Source organism: Varanus komodoensis, unplaced genomic scaffold (genome assembly GCF_004798865.1).
Source record: "Varanus komodoensis strain SLA01 unplaced genomic scaffold, ASM479886v1 scaffold6_1, whole genome shotgun sequence".
Lineage (NCBI taxonomy): Eukaryota > Metazoa > Chordata > Lepidosauria > Squamata > Varanidae > Varanus > Varanus komodoensis.
Genome location: NW_025336345.1, coordinates 4,960,198 through 4,981,941, shown reverse-complemented (window position 1 = coordinate 4,981,941; position 21,744 = coordinate 4,960,198). Strand labels below are relative to the sequence as shown.

Here is a 21,744-nt window from a genome sequence, read left to right as displayed (position 1 = left end):
CAGGGAGCTGTGCAATCCTAAACATGGCTACTCAAATATAAGTCGCAGTGGACTGGATGGGGCTTACTTCCACGCACGTGGGTCTCAGATTGCAGCCTAAGTAACATGAGTATTTGACCCAGTGTGCACATGGTCTCCTTATGTCCTCCCTTTCCAGTGAGCAGCTCACTTGAATACATGATGAAGCGACACCAGTTGGCAAAAGTTAACTCACAAAACATGGAAACTCGTATGTGCAAGGACAGCAAGGAGAACCAGATAGGACAAAGAACGGGGAATGTGTGGCCTTCCAGAACTTGTCCGTCTGCAACTTCCCTCACCATTTGCTATCCTCATTAGGGCTGGTGAAAGCTCTGCAATCAACTGACATCTGGATAGCCAGCTGATGTCCCAATCGCTGGAGGAAGAAATTGCAATTTACCCAGACGGAATGGAAAAGGTACGTGATCTACCCTACCTTTCACTATGGGAGTGACTATGTTTCAAAAAGAGTAACCTAAACTGCAAGAAATGCTAGCATTCCTTAACATTAAAAATATTTTGCTTGTCACACCCAACCTTGAGCTCCTGTAATCATTGTGTGTCATTTCCCTTGTGCAGTGAACAATAAAATCACCCATAAAGTAATAAAAACCTCACTTACAATAAGCTTTATTGATGCCAGGTATTATGAGATATTGGTCTAGTCAGCAAAGCTGACTTTACAACAAGGGTAGTACATTAATAGGGAACAAAAAAAATTGTATACACCCATGAAAAGGGTGAATCAATATATTAAGAGGATCGTAAAACCTAAAACACTCTGGCAGCTATCTGATGATCACTTTCAATGTCTCACTGAGACATTATTTTGCAAGGTGCAGTGAGTGCCACCTCAGGGCAGACAGACCCATTCCTACCCTGCAGGACGCAGGATAGTCAGTGGTTCCTGAACACCAGTGGCATGGTCACTTCCGCGATTTCAGGGCTGTAACCACCACACCCACCAGTAGGGCTGCAACAGTGAAGCCTTGAGATAGAACACGTGCCCGCATCATCCGCTGGGACTGCCGGGAGTTGCCTCTCGAAAAGCAGATGAGCCCGTAGGTCAAGGCTCCTGCTGTGCAAAGGCAGCCTAAGAGGAAGACGAGAGGAAGATGCATCAAAAGGAGGATACAGAGGCCTGTGTGGTCTTGTGAACAGACAGCTGGCTTTGGTTTAAGAGACCTCAGTTCAAACACAAGTATTTGGTTCTTTTCTTTCAGGTCAGCTCCTCTTTGCTCAAATGCTGAATTACCCCCCATACTATAACAGACCTCAAGGTAAAGACCAACAAGAATTCTATTAATTAAAAGAGTCAGAGTGGTAGAACTATTAGATCCCGTTTGCAGCATTTCAACATACAAAAATGGGGTTGGGGCGGGGATCCAAGCTGCATGGGTGCTCCCCACTCAGGCAGAGTGGTAAATGTACTGAATAATTGACTTAAGTAATCACATTTACACTTTCTAGCTAGATGGTTAAAATTGATTACACAGGGAATCAAGATAATTATTTGTGTATGGCAGAAGTGAGGAAACTGCAACTCCCAGTTATCCTGACCAACACAGCAATGGTGAGGGATGTTAGAACTGGAATTGCAATGGAACAACCAGAGGGCTATACCTTCCCCCTCCCTGCTATAGGTGGAGCAAGAGCTCACACAAGATTTTTAAAAACCTGTTATTTAAGGATACTGTTCTAATGAAAGTTATTAAAAACCCTTGGGATTTTATCCACCCCCTCATCAGCAACTCTCCAGCCAAACAATCCATCTGACTCAAAATTTAGATTACAATTCCTACTTCAGCAACTTTCATTACAACTTTCCTTACTGAAATGTTTTCCTTTCCTCCTTACTGCAATGGCTGCCTGGCCCAGGATCCATACCTCCTGAGAATATTCTGGGCAAGGATTTAGTCAGTAAACTTATTTGCATTTCTCTCCATGCCAGGAAAAGCTTCATTTGTAACATTTGCGTATGGGGTGGTGCTAAAAGCACGGAGACTATTTATTTGCACAGAACTACTGATTAGCTTTGCAATCCCCAGAACTCAAGGCCATCTTTAAAGTTTAACTTATTTTCCCTGTCTAGATTTTCTCCTGGAGACAGAAGTGCACCTCCAAAAGCTACATAACAGGCAACCATTCAGTAGACAAAGAGCTCGCTAATACTGCATATTCCATACTGGGAAACATGTTCTCTGTTGAATCGTTACCAATTAAGAAGGGCTAGACTAAAAGAGAGACAGGACAACCTAGTGCCATTCTGATTATTTGGACTACACTGCCCATAATCCCTGACCATCGGCCATGCTGGCTGGGGCTTACGGGAACTGCATTTCAAAGCTTCTGGAGAACATCAGGTTGCTTCCTCCTGAATTAGCGCAGCGGGAACCACGGCATATCAAACAAACACCCCCATCTAACCTCCCAATCCTTTTTAGCCCGCTGTCCTCTCTCCTGATCAGCGATCTGCGAGTGGAGCCACTTCCAGACCCTCAGCCTCCTTCCCAAGCCCTCACCAATGGGAACGAGGGGGTTCTCGCGTGTCTTGCGGACGAACCGGTCTTTAAAACTCTCCTCGCGGAATCTGAAGGCGGTCGGCTTAAAGCCCTCAATCAAAGGGGGTCGGCTGGGATCAAACGGGGGCGGCGGGCCCTGAGCCATGGTGCCCGGCGTCAGGAGCCCAAGAAACAAGGTGACTGCAGGCTTCCCTCTGCGTTGACTCTCTGCAGCCACCGGAAATGGCGGCGCCGGGAGATGCCCTTGTAGCCAATAGCTAAGAACCGGGAACTGGCCAGCATGCAATTCGGGCGCGGATTGTCCCCCTGGGTTTGCTGGGATATGTAGTCCACCGAAAGCCTTTCTAGTAGGGATTCAACCGCGTGGTCTGGGCAAGGAGAACTATAATTCCTATCAGCCACTGCGACCCGGTCCTGGGGCTTCTCTGTGCTGCGTAGGTGCCTCCTCCTGCTGTAGGAGCCGCGTGGGGCTGGTCGGCCGTCCGGTCGGTGTAGGAGCTGCTGCGATGCCGAAAGCCAAGGGAAAGAACCGGCGGCAAAAGTACAACTATAATGTGGACCGGAAGAAGCTGAATAGGGCTGCGCACAAGCGCGCGGCACCGCGAATCAAATGGTGAGCGGCTGAGAGAGAGAAGCGAAGCGGCCGCCGGGTTTCCAAGGAAGGGAGCTTCACGCTTTGGGCGGCCCCCCTTCGTCGGGCGCTCAGTCGTTCCCTTCGCCCGACCCTTTTGAGACGTTTGGAACATACCGGCGAGGCTTTGGAGCCGTCGCAGGGCCGGCAGGCTAGGGCCAAAGGATTGAGCATCCGTCTAGAAACAGTAGATCCTTTTATCTTTTGATCGCCTTTGCTTCGGTTTATCCAGGCACTGAAGTTAAAGCTGAAATCCTGTACACACTTACCTGGCTCTAAGGGGAGTTCAGGGGAGCTTAGCAGATACGCATAAGATTGCACTCTCAGCCTGGGGAAAGTAACCTGTGTTAGTTCTTTCCGCGGCTCCTGGTGAGAGCACATACTTCATTATAGTCTTTATTTATTACGGTTTTCACAGAATCATAGAATAGTAGGAAGTGGCCGTGGAGGCCATCGGGTCCAACCCCCTGCTGTTGCCGGACACCAATTTTGTATTGCCCAAAATTGTAACTCAGTCAAAGTATGCAGCATGTGTCATTTTTAGGGACCAGAATTGGGGCACAAACCTTTTTTATGTATTTCACTTAGACCACCTGTTAATTATGGTAGTTCAATTGAGATATGTGGAAATTTTGCTGGATCTTGTCAATTATTTTGGATTTGCTCTGAACCACTGCCAAGCAAACTAAGTGGCATTGCCATTGGAAATTTTCCAGGACAAGGTGTGTTAATACGAGGGGCATTCAATGTATTCTCGGTATCAGGTTGATTTGCTATTGATGTGGGTAATTTAATTATTTCATTAGCTAATGACACTATCTGAGGGTATACATGCAAAATTTCAAATAAGTGTGATCATTAGTTTCCTAGTAATCCTCAGTGAAAGACGACCATAATGACTGATGCGACAATGTTGAAGAAAATCAATCACCGCACTGTGATTAAGTTCCTTACAAAACAAGGAGAAAGTAAAAAAAATCATTCACAAAGAGATGGTGGCCGTTTACCAGGACTCTGCACCTTCATTATCTATTGTTCAGAAGTGGTCAAGTGAATTTAAAAGGGGCAGAGAAAACATTGAAGACGACCCTCGTTCAGGCGGGCCGGTCGGTTACTGCCACTGTGAAAGAAAATGTGAAAAAAATGGAGAAACGTGTATTGGAAGATACCCGAATAAAAATCAAAATGTTAGCAGATGACAAACCTATCCATTGGTACCATATTTACTATTTTTCATGACCATCTTAACCTTTCAAAGGTCTGTGCAAGATGGGTGCCGCGAATGCTCATGGTGCCTCAGAAACAAATGTGAGTCAAGTGCTGTAGGGAGTTTTTAGAGCTCTGTGGTGAAGATTCATTGAGTATTTTTGACTGGATTGTTACTGGAGATGAAACTTGGGTTCATCCCTATGACCCTGAAAGTAAGCAGGAGTCCATGCAGTAGCGTAAAAAAGGTGCTGACCCTCTGAAGAAATTCAAAGTCACTCCATCGGCCAGAAAAATCATGTCCACAGTGTTTTGGGACTCAAAGGGAATTTTATTGATCGAGTACACAAAAAAAGGTGAAACCATAAACGCAGCATCTTACGCAACCACTCTGCGTAATTTAAGAGAAGCAATTAAAGAAAAAAGGCGGGGAAAACTGACCACAGGTGTGTTGCTTCTTCACGACCACGTGCCCATTCCCACGGCGCATGTCTCTAAGGCTGCTGTGTGAGACTGTGGTTTCGAAGAAATAAACCACCCATCCTATAGCCTGGATCTGGCTCCCAGTGACTACTACCTATTCTCGAATTTAAAAAAAGATCTTCGTGGAAAGTGATTTTCCGACAGTGAAGAGCTCAAGGCGGCAATTAACGCGCATTTTTTAGACAAGGAGAAAGAGTATTTTTTTTATAGGGAATTGAAAAGTTAATTTCTAGATGTAATAAGTGTATTTAAGTTATGGGGGATTACCTTGAAAAATAAAAATTATTTCAATTTATTATTTTTCTTCATGCTGATACCGAGAATACATTGAACGCCCCTCGTAGGTCAGAAATTATATGATAATGTTCAGCCAAGTTATGCTGGAAGCTTCAGATGTGGCACCATCATACTTGCTTTTCAAGGCTGAAAACTTTCAAGAGGCAAACAGGCTTTAAAAGGTAAAGGAATCAAGACATATTTGTGTTAAAGAGATGCAGGATCAATCTCAGAATAATATATAATAATCTGGAATTCTTTAGCCAGGTGTCTTTAAACCAGAATAAGCACTGCTTTTTCCCTCAGTGGTAAGTTCGCTTTATTAGCCACCTCAAGTAGCTGATTTTTGGTATCATGAAAGAGCAGCTAATTGTATTTAGTGTTGTGCTTTTTACTTCCAGGAAAGGGGAGAGATACTTGAGGCAAAAAAAAAAAAAAAAAAATCCCACAATTACCAAAATAACCTGACTGGCTGTAGGTGGTATGTGCTTTGACTGGAGAGTGAAATTTGTTTCTTTACATCAGGCAGCAAAATGTCCTGGCTGGCTTTGCAATTGTGTGTCAGTTCTTGTTGGAAACAGGGAGAAGCCCTTTTAAGGATGCATCGTGTTAATGAAAAGGGTTGTTGTCATTAATTTTTTTAAACTGTTTTCTAGTTCCCAAATCCGACATGCCTGGGATAGGTCCAAATCTGTAGCACAGAACTTGGCTGAAATGGGCCTTGCTGTTGACCCAAACAGGGCTATTCCTATTCCAAAGGGAATACAACAGGTACGTGTGTGTGAACTCCAAAGAGAGTTGTTTAAATCAACTGGGAAAGTGGAAGTCAAGTTTCAGCCATTTGTCAGGCTGGATATCAGTTCATTGGTGATGGATCCTATCTTAGCAAAACAGTGTGTGTAAAATGAAAACTGCATGAAAAGCTGAAAAATAATCCTATGAAAAATTGCTATATTTAAGCATGAACAAGAACTCTAACGGATTTCATGTGGCAAGATGCAAGTACGCAGGAGAGAGGGAGAGAGAGAGAGAGAGATTGATTAACTAAATGTAATTTTATTAGGCCAACTTCTTTGAGGAAAGTACAAAAATGTGAGACTTTAGATTTCTGTAAACTTGTTTTGCCTTCATGCTGAAACAATAGAGGGATCAGGCGGGGAGGTGGATAACTTTTGATTGGTTTCTGAATTGGTATTTCATCTAATCTAATAAAAATTTATACTCATATTGTGGTGCTCTTGGAAGGGAATACAATCACATCGACATCTTAGGCTACCCTGAAAGATAAAGGGTTGTGATCATTTGTTTTGTGGAAGCTATTCCATCAATAGCTTGTTCTCTGAAATAATGATCTGACTAAAGTATAAAACTAGTACTTTACTGAAAAGACAAGTTGAGTGGAATGGGGCTGATCATTTGCCCAAAAGACATAAAGCAGCATGATAACATTAAGCAAGTAGCCAGTGACACTGTAAAATTCTTAAAGATTAAAAGGTATACAGTGCAATGGATAGAAGTCTTTGTGTATAACACAACATCTTTTAAACTACAGGTGATGAAAATGGAAGTTGATGGGCAGGAGCCAAAGAAGAAACATGTGCGGAAGCCATATGTCCTAAATGGTTGGTATTGCCTTCATACTGGCAGTTTGCAGTGTGGATCTAATGCCTCAGAGCAGTAGCCATTATCTAGTACTGAAATGTAGTTCCCAAGAGCCTCAGTTGCCTTTCAATTTGTCCCATTCAAATTAAACGCAATTCTTTTGGATTTGGCAGCTCTCGTTATCAGGTGGACACTCAAGATACCCAGCATAGCTTTTATGGTATAGAGTTTATATGTTGTTGTATCATGTAAATTACTGCTTCTGTTGAAAACCCTCCTGTCTTTTCCTAAAATCCAAAGATGGATTTGTGCCTGTTGCATATAGAGCATGGCTTGGCCACATGACTTAAGCTCCCTTTGCCTTTCTCTGTTTGACTTGACCATCAATCATTTGGAGTTTCCTGGCTTTTTCTACAGTTTTTACTTCCATTCCGAAAGGTTGAAATGCATCTCTTAAATACTGGTGACTGGCTGTAAAAGCTGTAAGCCAGAACAGGATGGTCTTTCTTGCACTTTTAGCCCCACCCTCTTTGCCATTGGACCCAGCTGTCAGTGGAATGCAGCCCCCAAAAGGTCCTCTGGAATGGAATTTGGCACTCAGACTGAAAGGGGTTCAGTGCCCCTGATATTGTCACCACACCAACTGGATTTAATGTTCCAGCTTCAAAATCAGCCAAAGTAAATATTAGGATTTAGGATAAGATATTTATTAGAACACAGTATTAGCAGATCTACTGGTTCAGTCTAGCCACTGCTGTTCTACTACAACAGGCTTTCGGGGTGAGCAAATAGTTCTCCCTGCCTTCTTACCTTTTCTTCATTTTGCTTAGAGTTGGAAGCTGAAGCCAGCCTCCCAGAAAAGAAGTCAGAGACTCTCTCCAGGGACCTTATAGACTATGTTCAACACATGATCCGGAACCATGGTGAAAACTACAAGGTAGGTCCTCTTTTTCTAGGAGCTGCAGGAGGCTGAGAGCTCTGGGTCAAATGTTTGCAACTGCAAGCAATCCTATCTCCCATTTTCCAAACACCTTGAACAGCTGTATGTCCTCATGGCCCATCCTCTTGCTTCGCCTCTCCAGCTGTGCTGGCCTGTATGCCGCTTCTTGCCCAACAGGATATATGACTACTTGTAATCTCCATTCTCTGAATATATCTTCCCTTTCTGACTGCACTCCTGTGATTTTTTTGGTCACTCTTTGTACGGCCTCTGCCTGATGCTTGCCATTAAGTCAACTGTTTGTTTTCCAGGTGTGAGAGGCATTCTGAGGTAATTAATAGGTGTTGCTCCCTGCACTTTCAAGCCTTCATTCCTCTCTTTACTTTCTAGGCCATGGCTCGTGATGAGAAGAACTATTACCAAGACACACCAAAGCAAATAAAGAGGAAGATTAATGTATATAAACGCTTCTATCCTGAGGAATACCAGGCATTCACTGCTTCTTTACAGCAGGAAAAGATGGAGGAACAATGACATTATTTCCTAAAGAAGTTGGCAGAAGCAGCCACACTTTTATTGATATAGATGCTGTCTTGCTGTCGAGTGACTGGTGCTCAGGAACTGACATTTGGCACATATAAACTGTTCTTTGAGGCAAAGATGGCGTAATGTCTATGCAGATAGGAATATGGACAAGAGCTCCGGTAGAAAGCCCTTGCTGCATTCAGCTTCTGTATTTCCTTTGGTTTTGGATTGATCCTATTCGAAATAAACTATTTTCCAACTCTTGTGCCAGAAACAAAACATAGTTATAGGACACAGTGCCTCTGCTTGCTGCACCAAAAAGCAGTAGGTTTGATCAAGCTGCATGGTGGAGCAACTGTCACTAGCTTAGTGTCCCTTTTGCCAGCCGTGAGCCCTTATACTTACTCTGTGTGGCTGTCAAAACCCAAACTTCTTTGGAACTCTGCAGCTCCTCATACCAGCCTGACTACATGCACACATTGGGGGTGCGATTTTTTTAAACAGTCACAAACCAGTGACAGCCCTTCCAGTGTGTTTCCTGGACAATTCCAATTGTGAAATGTGATCTCCAGAAGAAAAACGGGGAAACTGCAGTGGAGAGCTTCACTTGAGATAGCCGTAGGAAGACAAAAGACAAGGAATGGGAGATAATGCACTCAGAGCCCAGTAGTTTGTCATTTCTTCAGGGTTGCTTCATTAACAGCTTGTGCACTGCAAAGCTATTTGCAGGGTGATGTGTGAACTTGTCCAGTGACATAGATACAAGCCTCAGGGAAATGTTCTTTGGCTGCAAGAATGGCACTGAGGAGGCAGGTTGGTAAGAATGCTGATTATGCTTAGTGATACTAAGACGAGGCCACCTGTGCAGATGCTTGGGGAGCTAATAAGCTGGGTCCACGAAGAGGTGCTCCACTTGGTACTGGACTAAGCCAGGTAATCCTCCCACAGGCATTAGCCAATTAGGTTTATGGGAGGAATCATAATATCCACTGGAGGCACTGCAGTGGTACCTTGGCTCACGAACTTAATCCATTCCAGCACTCTGGTCGTGAGCCAAATTGGTTGTGAGCCAAGTCAAATTTCCCCATAAGGGCCAATGTAAATAAGGTGAATCCATTCTGCAACTGTTTTTTTACTCACAAAAATGTGAAGCAAAGTGACAACAAACATTGCAGCCATTATTCCCCCACCCCAGCGATCCTGCGGGGGGGTGGGGGGAGACAGGCTCGATCGTGGGCGTGTGGGGGGCAGGGGCGGGCACGCTTGGGCAGGGAAGGCGGGCACGCTCGCGATTGTCACCCGATGCCGAGTTCACGACCTACAGCAAAATTTTTATGAAATTTCTGTTTGTGACCCGATTTGGTCGTGAACTGAGGCGTTTGTGAGCCAAGGTACCACTGTACTAGGATTCTACCATCTCTGTTTGACTTAGAAGTTCTAGTACATCCTTGGGCCAAAGATATATGGCTCCTGAAATGTTTTCAGTTACTCTTGAACGAGTATAATTATTTCCCATGAGAAACTTGTTTTTTTAATTATGTTAAACTACCAGTCTGAAAGCTGTAGTTTTTCCTCTTTATTTTTCTTACAGTAGGGTGAATTGTCTCCTTTTTGTACATCTGTAAGCATGAGTTGAGACTATTGCCTTTATAAAGGCGTAAAGGAAAATCACCATGTTTCTGTCACTTCTGTGTGATTAACTTTTGAGTTCTGGGTGGAGTTTATTGCACAGTGTGGATCAGTGACCTTAAGAGCCTTTGAATTCTGCCCTTCCTGGCAGCTGCAGTTGTACTATATGAAGCTGCTTTCTTGTGATTCCTTGAGCTGTGAGGCACACAAAGTCACATTCCTTCTAATGAGAGTAACAACATTTATTGATACAGAAAAGGCAAAAACTCATGTAAACAACTGGAGATCAATTTCATACCCACCAGAGGGTTGAAGCCTAGGATCCACTAGCTATGAACCAAGCTTCCTGTATTGTATAATAGAACCAGATAAGGCCAGGTACCGGTGGAGGTGCAGAGAGACAAAAAGATTGTCGGGTTCTGCAAAAGGAACCCAGGTCAAGCCCAGGCAATACTTCTATTCTCTTGCTGCAAGAAAAGGGCACCTAAAAAAACCAGGTAGCAGCAAATATATTGCTTAAGAAAGAGCATGTAATTGGCCAGGTGACTGGGTAGAGTTATTCCTTCTTCCAGAGGAAGGATTTTGCTTAGGCCAAAGTCTGCCAGAAAGGCTCTGTCACTGGCAGCCCAAATGAAGGCGCCTACCTGTGTCATGTCAGGGCAGCCTGTTCTTTGTTTCCAGTTCCTAGTGTACACCAATGATCTAACTTTGATAACCCCTGAACCAGATCAAACAAAAGCCCAAACAGAGGGAATGTTCTGTTAAGTTAGTGCAGAAGCCTGTGTGGATGTCGAAAACCCTCTCTGCAGCAATTCCTTGTTCCCCCTGGGCAAGCCTTCATAGGCCTGCTGAAGGTATTGTTTAAGAAGCAGTGGGCAAGAAAGCATCTATTGCACATCGGAGAGATACAACAGAGGTAGGTAGGTCAGTGCCCTCTCCATGTCTTGGACTGCAACTCCCATAAGCCACAGCTTGGCATTGCCAGGGATAATGGAGGCTGTAGTTCAGAACATTGGAAGTCACCGGGTTGCCTCCCCCGGGATAGAGGGTACCAGTTTGTTGGGAATTGACTTTACTTTGGCATGATCGGGTCAAAAGTAATTCTGGCAGTAAAACTGCTTCCAAGTAGGAGTTGCTCTAACATGCTTAGCCTAACAAGAAATGGCTATTAAACAAGGACACCCAATGTCCTGGAGAGGGGGCAACAAAAGCTGCTAGCATTGCTCTGGGGTAATTTCCCAGAATCACTGCTTACACACGTTCTGCTGCCCAGATGCTAAAGAACTCCCAGTCTTAGCTTTTACTCCAGCCAGCTTGAGAGAGTGCAGCCCATTCCCTACTAACGGCAGTCAGGGCAAAGTTAGCCCTCCAACATTCCCAAAGGATAGCAAGGGATGGAGTATTCCACCCCTTTCATACAGGAGATGTCAGAGGCCAGGTTCAGTGCTTTCTTCCTATTTGTTACTATGGATGTGGTAGCAGTAGGTCCCATAACTTTTTTAAGGTGCATCTATTAAAATTTCAGTTCCTTAAGACAGTATTTTAAATGAGATGAACAGCAGCCAGAAGCCACCCCATAACACCCTAGACTGGTGCTGGCCCCATGAGCAGTGGACTTTGCTTCCATTTTGCTTCCTTCTTACCCACAGCAGTAGAGTTTGTATCCAATATCCCGTTGGCAGCTGGGCTTCCCTTCTGCAAGGGATTGGAGCATCCAGGTAACAAGGACACTTATTTGAGTTGAGAGAGTCTGTAGATCCTGGACAGTGCTGAAGCAGGATCTGAAGTAGTTGCTGCAAGGAGGAAAGTAACGGAGAAGAGTTCATCTGGCTCAAATGTCCTTGAGAAGTTGGAAGAACGATCAGGTCTGGGCAAGAAGTTTGATCAGCTTGCTCTTCAGGTGGAGAACGCTGTTTGCAGTGGCCAGGCCAGCATACGTAGCACTTGTGGGCAAGAGAAAGAACTTCCTCTGATCGTTCAAGGTATGCAAAGCCAGCTCCTCATGTAATTCTGCCACACTGAGTGCGTCACTCTTGTCCTGCAATGGGTACAGACCATCATTTGAGCAGTGACCCCCAAAGTCATTTCCCCTATTTTGCTACGAATTTTATACCTACTTCCACCCTTCACCTGATAAGGTTGGGCATGTCAAGTGAGGTGGGAAAAAACAATTACACTTAATGCTAAACTCGGGACAATGAGACCCTGAGAACTAAATGCTGACCATGGTTAGTCACACCAGTACAGACAAATCCCATCCAGAAGACTTAGGAGTCTCAACAATACAAGCCAGGCCTCCAGATCAGAGGTGGGCAGTTAGCAGGCCCTGTTCTAATTTCAAAAGCCTTCTGCATGCAATCCTGCATGCAAAACCCCGCTGCAAGTTCTGACCTCTGGCAGGAGGGCAAAAGCAACCTGCCCCTTTCCTTGGCAGTGCACTGAAGGAGACGGAAGGAAGAAAAGAGGTCAAGAAAGAAAAAAGGTGAGCCACCCATTCACTTTTGGCTCTGGCTCTACCTGCTGCTGGGTTTGGTCCTGCCCCCTGATTTAGGCCCCTAACAGTTTACCTACAAGAGAGTGTGGCCTTTAAGAGGAAAACCAATGCACACCCTTGAAAATGTTCATAGAGAAAAGATGCCAAGAGACCCACCTGTTTGTTAGCCAATACTATCAAAGGCAACTGAGGAACCTCTGCTAGCAAGCAGTGAAGCTCCTGCCGGGCCATGTGAAGGCGTGGGCCATCTGCAGAGTCCACTACAAAAACCAGAACATGGGCTTTGCTCAGGTACTGGTTCCAGTAGAAACGTAGATTCTGGCTGCCACCAACTGAAATAACAAAGAACTGGAGTCAACACTCACAGAAGCTGTGTATACAGCATGTTTTCTGCCAAGAACTGAAGAGTGAGGTAGATTTAAAGAGGGAAGCATGGCTTCAAATTAGTTTCCTTCTGAAATCTAAAGGGCTTCCTGTCACAAAACCACACAGGCACTGTTCAAATGGAAAAAAACCAAAAATGCCCAGAGTGATAGGTGTTACTCTCTCCCTGATAGAGGAGACTATAAGTTCAGTTCACCATCAAGGCTCTCACTATCCACTGTCTACCCCAACCCCTTCCCAAACATGCTACCATGAGTGGTGGGATGGGCCAGAAAAAGCTCCTGGCCCATGTTTCCTAGATCATGCAAAACCATTCCTAGGCCGCCCCACTTGCTCTGTTCCAGCCTGTGCCTTGAACTTATGGTCAGACTTACCCTCTAACAGGTCCATGTGAAGGCCACTGTCCTGCAGTTGCACTGAGTTGAAGCCATGAGTGGGAGTGATGCACTTCTTGGCTTCTGTACTGCAGACATAATGAAGAATACTGCTCTTGCCAGCCCCATCTAAGCCCAGAACTAAAACCTGATACTCGCAGGAATGTGGCTGCAAAGAGAAGAGTTGGGAATTAGGGTAAGCAATGATGCAATTGCAGCAGGTCTTTCACAGCTGACAGGTTCATTGCTGGTTAGCTGCCAAGAGGATTGTGACATCAGATTTCATGCACAGGTTGTGCATAAACCTGGTTTTTGGGAGAAGCCATAGCATGGAGGGAGAGTGCATGCTTTGCATATGCTTAGCTCCATGTTCAGTCTCTGGCGTTTCCAAGCAGGGCTTGGAAAACCCCTTCCTGAAATCCCCACAGCCAAAGCACTCTGGGTGGTTTGCACCATAAAAAGAGATGGTTAAAAATACAGTCAAATGTAAAATCTGGAAAAAATAAAGTTCAAAACACCTAAAAACAAACAGTAACAAGAAATAACAAAACAGTGACTCTGTGAAACACCTGAGGATCTCCCTGGTGGCTGAGTCCATCTTTTTCAACCTCAGAGAAGAATCAGCCCTTGATAATGACTCAGTGAAGCTCCAAATAGGTTTATTTTTTGTCACTTTTCCTGAAAGCTCTTGCAAGATAAGCTCTCAAAGGAAAGCAAAACTGCAAGTGAGCTTTGCTCACAAAAGGAGGCAGGTTCCTTTCCTTTCCCACCCTTCAGAATGAGATCCCCAGCATTTTGAGTGTCTTTCCCATAGGTCCCAGAGTCCTCAACTTTATTTCAGTAATTCTATCGTTAATCCTACATCCCATGGGTTTACCTAGGAAAGACATTAGGCTAACTTGCCTGTTATTTCCTGGCTCCCCTGATTATTTTGTAAAACTACTTTCCAGTCTCCAGTAAGTAGGTTAAGTTAAATTTTAGTAATAAGCTGTGCATTTTTTGGTCAGCAATTGCACTTTGGAGACTTGCAGCCTTGCTTGGGCGTAAGTCATCTGGAGCTGCTGACCTGTTAATTTGTCAGCTAGTCCTAGAGCGACATCTATTTTTATTTCTACTGGACGGGGTTTTTCAGTCCGCCTCTACCGCCCCCCGCTGTGAATACATCGGCTCAGCTGTGGGAATGCTGGCCCGAGTCTATGTGGCACATTTGCAATAAGATTCAAACAATAGAATCGGGAAGACTGCCTCCGATCTGCACGCATGCTAGCAGCGTTAGTAATCACCTGCATAACTAACATCTATCTGAAACTTGCAGCGTAAAAGCTCCCTCGACGGCGATACCAAGCATCTGTCCCGAGTCTCAGCGGGAGCGCCGCGCCGCAGCTCACCTTGCCCGCGCTCGGAGCGGTCTCACTCAGCTCCGCTTCCAGCCGCTGCTTCCAGCGTCCTTTCCCGCCGATGCAGCTGTCGCCGACGTCTCGGAAGTAGATCTTCCAGGCGATACAAAGCAGCGAGCCCAGGACGGCTACTGCGGCTCCCAGCGCCAGGCTCAGGTGTCTGAAGGCGCCGCCGGGAGCCATGGGCCAGCGCCAGCCCCGCAGCCGGGCGCGCCGCGGAGCAAGCCGCCCCGCGACGCAGCCTCTCCCGGGCCTGGCGGGGGCCCCGGTCTTCCCTCCCCGCTCGCGGCTCGCCTCCCTGCCCAGCTGCGGTGCTGCGTCCACTCAGCCGCGCTGGAACGAAGGAACCTCAGATTTTTCCGGCCGGTGACAGCAAACTGCAAAGAGGCCGGGCCCCGCTGACGTCACGCGGCGTTTTAAAGGGGACGTGCCCGCTCTGCTTGCCCGCCTCTGCCCCGCCAGCGGGGCGGCTGCGGCGCGATTCGATCCATGGTTAGACAGAGAACAGGACCGGGGCTGGCTGCCGAAGCGCCGGGAGTCGTGGGATCTTTTCTTTTGGCTAAACCTGCGCAGGATACTTACCCTCGTCACTCTAAGCAAGGTCCGCAATAGCTGCAAGTTCAGAATTTTTCATCAGGTTAAGTGGTAGAAGCCTTTGTTTTTTGCACTGCCGACCTGGTGCAAACCTTGCACACTGTGGTATTTTGGTACGTCCTAATAAAGATATTGCCCAACTCTGGATTTTGGATCCCCCACTTTCTCTCCCCCAGACTAGCATAGCCAGTATCTTTTGTTTGTTATCCATATTAACTTTCCCCAAGTTGGGACTATAACTCTAATTAGCCTCAGTCAGTATGGCCAATGATGGTGGAAGTTGTAGTCTTAACCATCTGGAGAACACCAGCCTGAGCAAGGTTGAACTATATAACACCCATCCATCAGGTTTTGATGGTTATAAACTATTCCAAGGAGATTAGCACCTGATGATGATGATGATGATGATGATGATATCCCTGTTCCCTAATATATAGAATGTCTTTTGTTTTCTTAAAATCCACACAACACTTTGCCTAAAAAGGAAGATCTAACACACTTATTTAGGGAATAAGATCTCTTGCATGCAGTAGATCTCATTGAAATCCATGGAATTTCTGAGTATCTGTATAAGATGAGGTGTGTTGTTGTTGTTGTTTGAGAGTTCTCAACAGAAAGGTCCAAGAATTAAAACATACAAACTTTAAGCTAGACCTGAAATGCAGCAACTCTGTAAAACAGTGAAATCCTATTTGTGTCTACTCAGAAGTAGCACTCATTGAGTTAAGTGACTTCAAGGGCTATGCTAGGTCCCAGAAAGATCCCAGGCTCAGGCCCACAGGGGAAAAAACCTCCCCACAGAAATGCACATATGCTATTTTGCATGCACTAACATTTTTAAAACAGCCTTTCTGCTAGGACTTCCCTATTTTTTAATGGGGTGAACAGACAGTCGTGTGGAGCACATTTGATTTCAGAAACAATGTCATGCTCAGAAATGGAGACAGCCAAGAGGAGAAACCCATGTGGGCAAACTTCTGGCTAATCCAAGGGGATCAGATGGAAGGGAGATCGGCAGGGCTATTCTTCCACTATTTCATCAAGTGTTCCATAAACAGCAGGGTGATGGCACAGATGACCTCACAGAGATTTGGGGCTCAAATGAAAGATTTGGAATAATCTTATACTCACATACTTGGGAGGAGCTCTCCGTGAACCCAATAGGACTCACTATGGAGTAGACAGGTACAGGATTGCACTGTAAAATATCAGTTACAAACACAATTACACATGAATGCATTAAACAGCCCTTCATATGCCTGGGAATAAAAGTAAGTTTTAACTTGGCACTGGAAAGATGCTTGTGTGTCAGACAGGTCTTACTGAGAGCATTTTAGGGTCATGCTGACTTCATATAAGAGGGGAGAGTGCAACTTCCCACAAGAGGGGGCAGCAGCAGGCAGCAGCATGGCTGTGCCACATGGGCAGGACAGGCTTCTCAGCAATCTGGCCGGTAGGTTGGTGATCCAGCCAGGCATTAGGAGGGTGCACACCTGGAGGAAAGACAGGGACCGCAGAGACAACCAATCAGCACCCTGTCTGCCAGCAAGTCAGTTGTTGCTAGGCGAACAGGACCGTGAAAAAGAGGCTGGAGTGACCGCAGCTGCTCTTGCCACCAAACTCACTGTCAGAAATGGAGAAAATATGAGCAAAACATTTGGCAGGGGCTCCTGGAAGAGCAGCCATGGAAATGTACACCTGGATCCTCAAACCTTAGGTTTTTTGGTAAGAAAACTCAGGTCAACCCCTCTGAAGAGTACAAACCTACAACAGCACTGCCAGGTAGAGGTGTGCCAACCAGCTACAAGTTCCAAAACATACTCAGAGTGTTTTATAGGCTTCTAGTCACATACATGGAACAGGGCAGATGACGAGTGAATAATGGGTACATAATGTATTCATAGATAAAAACGAAGTGAGAGATCTCCAGAGGGACATGAGACAATAGTACAGCAAAAATCAATGACTACAGGATATTGACATGACAATCAGGAAGACACATACATCATTACAGGTCTTGGGAGTGGGCTTGAGCATGTAAACAACTCTGATTACAACATGACAAGAAAAACCTGCTGCTAACAGAAGAATGGACATAAATAATTTTCCTTGGGAAAGTTCCTGCATTTTGCAGAGGATTAACTTTGCAACCAAATGTGGCAGCCACCTCTTTTGATTGGAGAGTCCCAGTCTCTGAAGGGAACAGATAACTAATAATGCTGCAGGGAACAAAAAGGAGCCTGGCTTGGAATTCTGGTTCTTTCTGGGCAAGAGGAGCAGGTTTGATTTTATACCTTCAAAGGCACATGTAAGCAACCTTCCTCTATAAAGATTTATTGGATTTTCCTAAGACATTGTAAATGAATTCACATCGTGACAAGCAGTGTTGAAAAGCAGAAACCCTAGAACAGACAACTGTTTTTCTGTAGTGATTCACAGTAATTATTTTATTTATTAGATTTCTATCCCATCCCTTTGCTCAAAACAGCTCAAGGCAGGGGTGTTTACAAGATGCAATGTAACCAGACATGCCACATTTCACCATGCTTCCTGGATTCACACATAATTATAAGCCATGTCAGGAATGCTTTGTCTTTATTAGTGAATTCAGCCAGACATACTTGAGTTTCAAATATACTGCATAATATAAACTACCATGAGTGTCCTTAAATAATTGCCTGCACCTTTGTGTCTTTTGGAAGGCATTCAAATGAACAATCAATTTTACTAAAGCAAAAAGCCTCTTAGATTCATTTGTTTGGTCAGATGCTCTCACAATACACAATTTTCTTTAACATCAGGTATAGGGGATACCAGGTTCTTTTTATTATGTTTATATCCTATAACTTCCCTGCAAGGAACCCAATGCAATTTACATATTCTTCTTTTCATTTTTTCCTCACAAGAATGCTGTGAGGTAGGTTAGGCTAGATCTAGCCCAAAGTCACCCAGTGAGCCTGAAGGCCAAGTGGGGAATAGAACTTGGATCTCCCACGTCCATCACTCTAACTGCCAACCTGCACTGGCATTTTATGATATAGGATTGTGAAAACTTATTTATTTAGAGATGGCAATGCTATTTTCAATGCACAATCCCTAGACTGCAATTCAAGGCATACTTACCAGGGTTGCCAGTTTGTTTTATACCTACATGGGGCAGAGGTTCCCCTCTGAACAGATGATCGAGCCAAAATATGCAAAACCTTTTAAAATTTCAGTTCCTTCAGTGTCGACAGTAACGTTTTGTAATTCTTCTGTAGTCACAATTTTTATTTTCTTAATATACAGTTGTAGTCCTGCTTTTGGACTTTCTTCTTTCACTTTCTTCAGGAGTTACTTCAAGTAATTGCTGCATTCTGCCAGTATAATATACCATCTGCATATCTTAATTCACTGGTGTATCTTCTGCTAATTTTAATTCCTTCTTCTTCTGCTCCTAATTCAGCTTTCCTTATGTTATGTTCTGTGAACAGACTGCACAGGTCAGGAGATAAGATATATCCTTTCTCCATATTCTGTCATAACAATAGTTTCTTATCCACAATACAGGTTGTGCATCAGAACAATCCAGTACAGAGGCAGCCCCTTTTCTTTCAGGACCATCCGTATCTTCTTATGGATTCACACAGGCAAAGGCTTTGCTGTAGTCTATAAAGCATATAGACTGATGTTAAAATTCTTTGTTGCTCCCTGGGATGCTGCAGATATTTGCAATTAGATCTCTAGTGCCTCTTACTTTTGGAATATGACTTGGATGTCAGGCATTTCTTGCTCCATATAGGATAAAATTCTTTGTTGCAACACCTTGAACATTTTTTGCTTGCACAGAAAATTAGTGCAACGGTCCTACAGTTCCTGCACTCCTTAGCATCTCCTTTCTGGGGGATTAGAATGTACATAGAGTGTTTTCAGTCTGTGGGCCATTGTTTTGCTTTCCATATTTCTTGATATATTATTGTTATGATATGGACTATTCAGTCTCTGCAGCTTGGAATAGTTCTATTGGTACCCTATCTACTCTGCCTGTTTTGTTCCTTCCAAGTGCTTTCATTTAACTTTCTAATACTGCAGCTTCCTCATGGTGTTCTTCTTCAAAGGAGTCTGATGGGATTCTTCACAAAAGGAGTCAGCCCATTCTGTCTTCCATATATTGTTACCACTTTTTCTTTATCTTATCCAAGTCAGATGCAATATTCTCCTGTTGCTTTTTCTGCATCTTCAACCCAGGTTTGATTTTTCTCTTTGATTTCTTTGGATCTTTTGGAAGAGGTCGCCTGTTTTTCTTCTTTTATTATTCTATTTCTTTGCATTGATTGTTGTATTAGTTCTTTTTGTTTCTACATGACAGTCTCTGAAAAATTCCATTCGGCATTCTTGCTCTATTTGTTACCTACGTCTTGTCTGTTTTTAGCAGTTATGAGTGTTTCTTCCCTCATCCATCTAGTTTTTGTTTTTGTTCTCTTTTTGCTACAAGAATTGTCTTTCTGCATTCTTCCCAACTAATGCCCCTGGTTTCATTCCACAGTTCTTCTAGCTCATGCTCAATTGAGTTGAATAATGCAAATTATTCTTTATGTGGATTTTTGATTCTTTAAGGCTGTTAGGTTATATTTTGGCACAATGCTTTTGTTAACAATCTTGTTCAACTTTACTTTGATTCTGATATTGATTATTAGTGGTCACTACCACAGTCTGTACCCGGTCTTGTTTTGGCAGCAAGAGCGCAACTTTGTCTATTTGACTTCTATATTTAACAGGTGGTGATATTGTCAGGAAGTCCCGGATTAGCAGCCCGTGAGAATGTATGCTTGTTTCCACAGGGAGACTTCTATTTTAGGAACCTCAGCAGTTTTATTGGTGAGAACGTCCAGGAAAAACCCCTCTGCAGAGACAAACCTACAACAGTGCAGTTCAGTAGAGTTACACCAACCAGCTTCAGAATTCCAGAACATATACAAAGTGTTTTACAGGTTTTGAGTCACATACACAGGAGCAAGGCAGATGATGAGTGAGTAATGGGTACATAACATATTCATAGTCAAGACAATGTGAGAAATCTGCAGAGGGACATAACACAATAGTATAGCAAATACTGGTGATTACAGAACATTGGCATGATAATCAGAAAGGCACATGATCATTAGAGGTCCTGAGTGTGAGCTTGAACATGTAAGCAACTCTGATCACAGCACGACAAGAAAAACCAGTCAGAGCATCTTTGGCTGCTAGCAGAACAGACATTGAGGAGCTTTCCTTGGGAGCCACATACCACAGAGGAATAACTTTGCAAGGAAATGTAACAGCTGCTTAGGCAAGCGCAGAGGCCCAGTCTCTTAAAGGAACGTATGACTAACAATGCTTCAGGGAGCAAAAAAAGAGTCTGGCTTGGAATTCTGATTCTTCCTGGGCAAGAGGAGCAGGTTGGATTTTATACTACAAAGGCACATCTAAGCAACCTTTCTGTATAAAGATTTATTGGATTTTCCCAACAATATACAGGGGTACAGTTGTCTGATCGGTTGACTGAAGTATTGCAATAAACAGACTGGTGGCTTCACAGAATTCTGTGAGTAAATCTGCTTAATTTTTGACCTCTAGGCCAAATTTTTGCACAACACTGGATACACTTCTGTTTCTCCTTCTGTTTTTCCTATGATTATCAGCATGTTTTGTTTTGGTGTGCTATCAGTTTCATCTTAGACACTGGCAGAGAAGGTCAATGTACGCATGTGCAGCCTTGCCAAATGCAGCAATCAACATGGCGTTGACCACCTTTCCTCATTGCTCATAGAGTCATACTGTGCACATACACATTGCACAAGAAAGGAATGAAACTAAGGTCATGAGGCACACTTAAAGACCTTATTCCTTTGGTGGCATAAACTGCAATAAGACTAAGATTTTTTTTCTGACTTTATTTCCTCCAATTCTGGCAAATGTTCATAAGGACAAAAACTACCCTAGAATGAATCTAATTGAAATCAGTGGAATTTTCATCCAAATGAAGACAACTGCTTTCAAAGCACTTTGTGATCTAGGTTTACTTTAGCCATCTCTCCCTCCACTTTTTGTTTCCAGTAAATCCATGCTGCTGATCAAGTTCAGTAAAAGAGAGAGCTCTCTTCCTTAGCAAAGACACAATCAAATCAAGGATCTTTATTACCAAGTGTTTTGGAACTCATTCAATATTACATAGTCTATCCTAACTAGGATTAACACTGGATAATAAATTATGATGAAATTGCTTTTCACATAAATCTGCCGTGAATGCAGCACGGACACTCAATAAACATACCTAGTATAGTGATCATGTACAGTGTGTCCTTTTTTCTTTCTCTCTCCCCCACCTCCCAGAACAATTTAGGATACGATCTCCAACATGCTTAAACAGAAAGGAATAAAACTGCCAGAATTTCCCATCCTGGCTGAGGAATGCTATAAACTGCAGGGTTTTCTGCTGTCTCAAATTACACATGAACGCATACGAATGTTATCACTAGATGTGTAATCCCGGTGATCTCAGTTCAGATAATATAAAGGTGACCGCACCATTGCACGTCACACTGATCCAGGCACCCAGTGAATGCTGGATAATAAGCATACACGCAGAGTACAGTATAGTCAGTAAAAAACGAAGCACAAAAGCCCCATCCGCACCATGTCATC

The 21,744-nt window shown here is 44.0% G+C and overlaps 3 protein-coding genes across 3 annotated transcripts; 1 reads left to right on the top strand and 2 right to left on the bottom strand.

Moving 5' to 3' along the window:
• Positions 1 to 635: 635 nt before the first annotated feature.
• HIGD2A (HIG1 hypoxia inducible domain family member 2A) lies at positions 636 to 20,324 on the bottom strand. The gene is made up of 4 exons (XM_044450943.1): positions 20,318 to 20,324; positions 3,387 to 3,391; positions 2,544 to 2,750; positions 636 to 1,114 (listed from the first exon to the last, which is right to left on the bottom strand). Exons 3-4 carry the CDS (start codon positions 2,686 to 2,688, stop codon positions 948 to 950), a joined length of 312 nt encoding a protein of 103 aa, XP_044306878.1. The 5' UTR covers positions 2,689 to 2,750; positions 3,387 to 3,391; positions 20,318 to 20,324; the 3' UTR covers positions 636 to 947.
• Positions 2,974 to 8,471, top strand: NOP16 (NOP16 nucleolar protein). Its single transcript, XM_044450942.1, has 5 exons — positions 2,974 to 3,156; positions 5,796 to 5,910; positions 6,692 to 6,761; positions 7,572 to 7,678; positions 8,072 to 8,471. Exons 1-5 carry the CDS (start codon positions 3,050 to 3,052, stop codon positions 8,213 to 8,215), a joined length of 543 nt encoding a protein of 180 aa, XP_044306877.1. The 5' UTR covers positions 2,974 to 3,049; the 3' UTR covers positions 8,216 to 8,471.
• ARL10 (ADP ribosylation factor like GTPase 10) lies at positions 10,060 to 14,667 on the bottom strand. Its single transcript, XM_044450940.1, has 4 exons — positions 14,476 to 14,667; positions 13,088 to 13,256; positions 12,486 to 12,661; positions 10,060 to 11,873 (listed from the first exon to the last, which is right to left on the bottom strand). Exons 1-4 carry the CDS (start codon positions 14,665 to 14,667, stop codon positions 11,697 to 11,699), a joined length of 714 nt encoding a protein of 237 aa, XP_044306875.1. The 3' UTR covers positions 10,060 to 11,696.
• Positions 20,325 to 21,744: the final 1,420 nt, after the last annotated feature.

Excerpts from the sequence above, each read along its gene's own strand:
- HIGD2A (XM_044450943.1), bottom strand. The coding sequence starts at position 2,688 with ATGGCTCAGGGCCCGCCGCCCCCGTTTGATCCCAGCCGACCCCCTTTG. Across the intron at positions 1,115-2,543 it reads GAACCCCCTCGTTCCCATTG|GCTGCCTTTGCACAGCAGGA; the intron begins GTGAGGGCTTGG and ends TCTTCCTCTTAG.
- NOP16 (XM_044450942.1), top strand. The coding sequence starts at position 3,050 with ATGCCGAAAGCCAAGGGAAAGAACCGGCGGCAAAAGTACAACTATAAT. Across the intron at positions 3,157-5,795 it reads GCGGCACCGCGAATCAAATG|TTCCCAAATCCGACATGCCT; the intron begins GTGAGCGGCTGA and ends ACTGTTTTCTAG. Across the intron at positions 6,762-7,571 it reads GAAGCCATATGTCCTAAATG|AGTTGGAAGCTGAAGCCAGC; the intron begins GTTGGTATTGCC and ends CATTTTGCTTAG.
- ARL10 (XM_044450940.1), bottom strand. The coding sequence starts at position 14,667 with ATGGCTCCCGGCGGCGCCTTCAGACACCTGAGCCTGGCGCTGGGAGCC. Across the intron at positions 12,662-13,087 it reads TCACATGGACCTGTTAGAGG|TTGGTGGCAGCCAGAATCTA; the intron begins GTAAGTCTGACC and ends TTGTTATTTCAG. Across the intron at positions 11,874-12,485 it reads TAGTATTGGCTAACAAACAG|GACAAGAGTGACGCACTCAG; the intron begins GTGGGTCTCTTG and ends TACCCATTGCAG.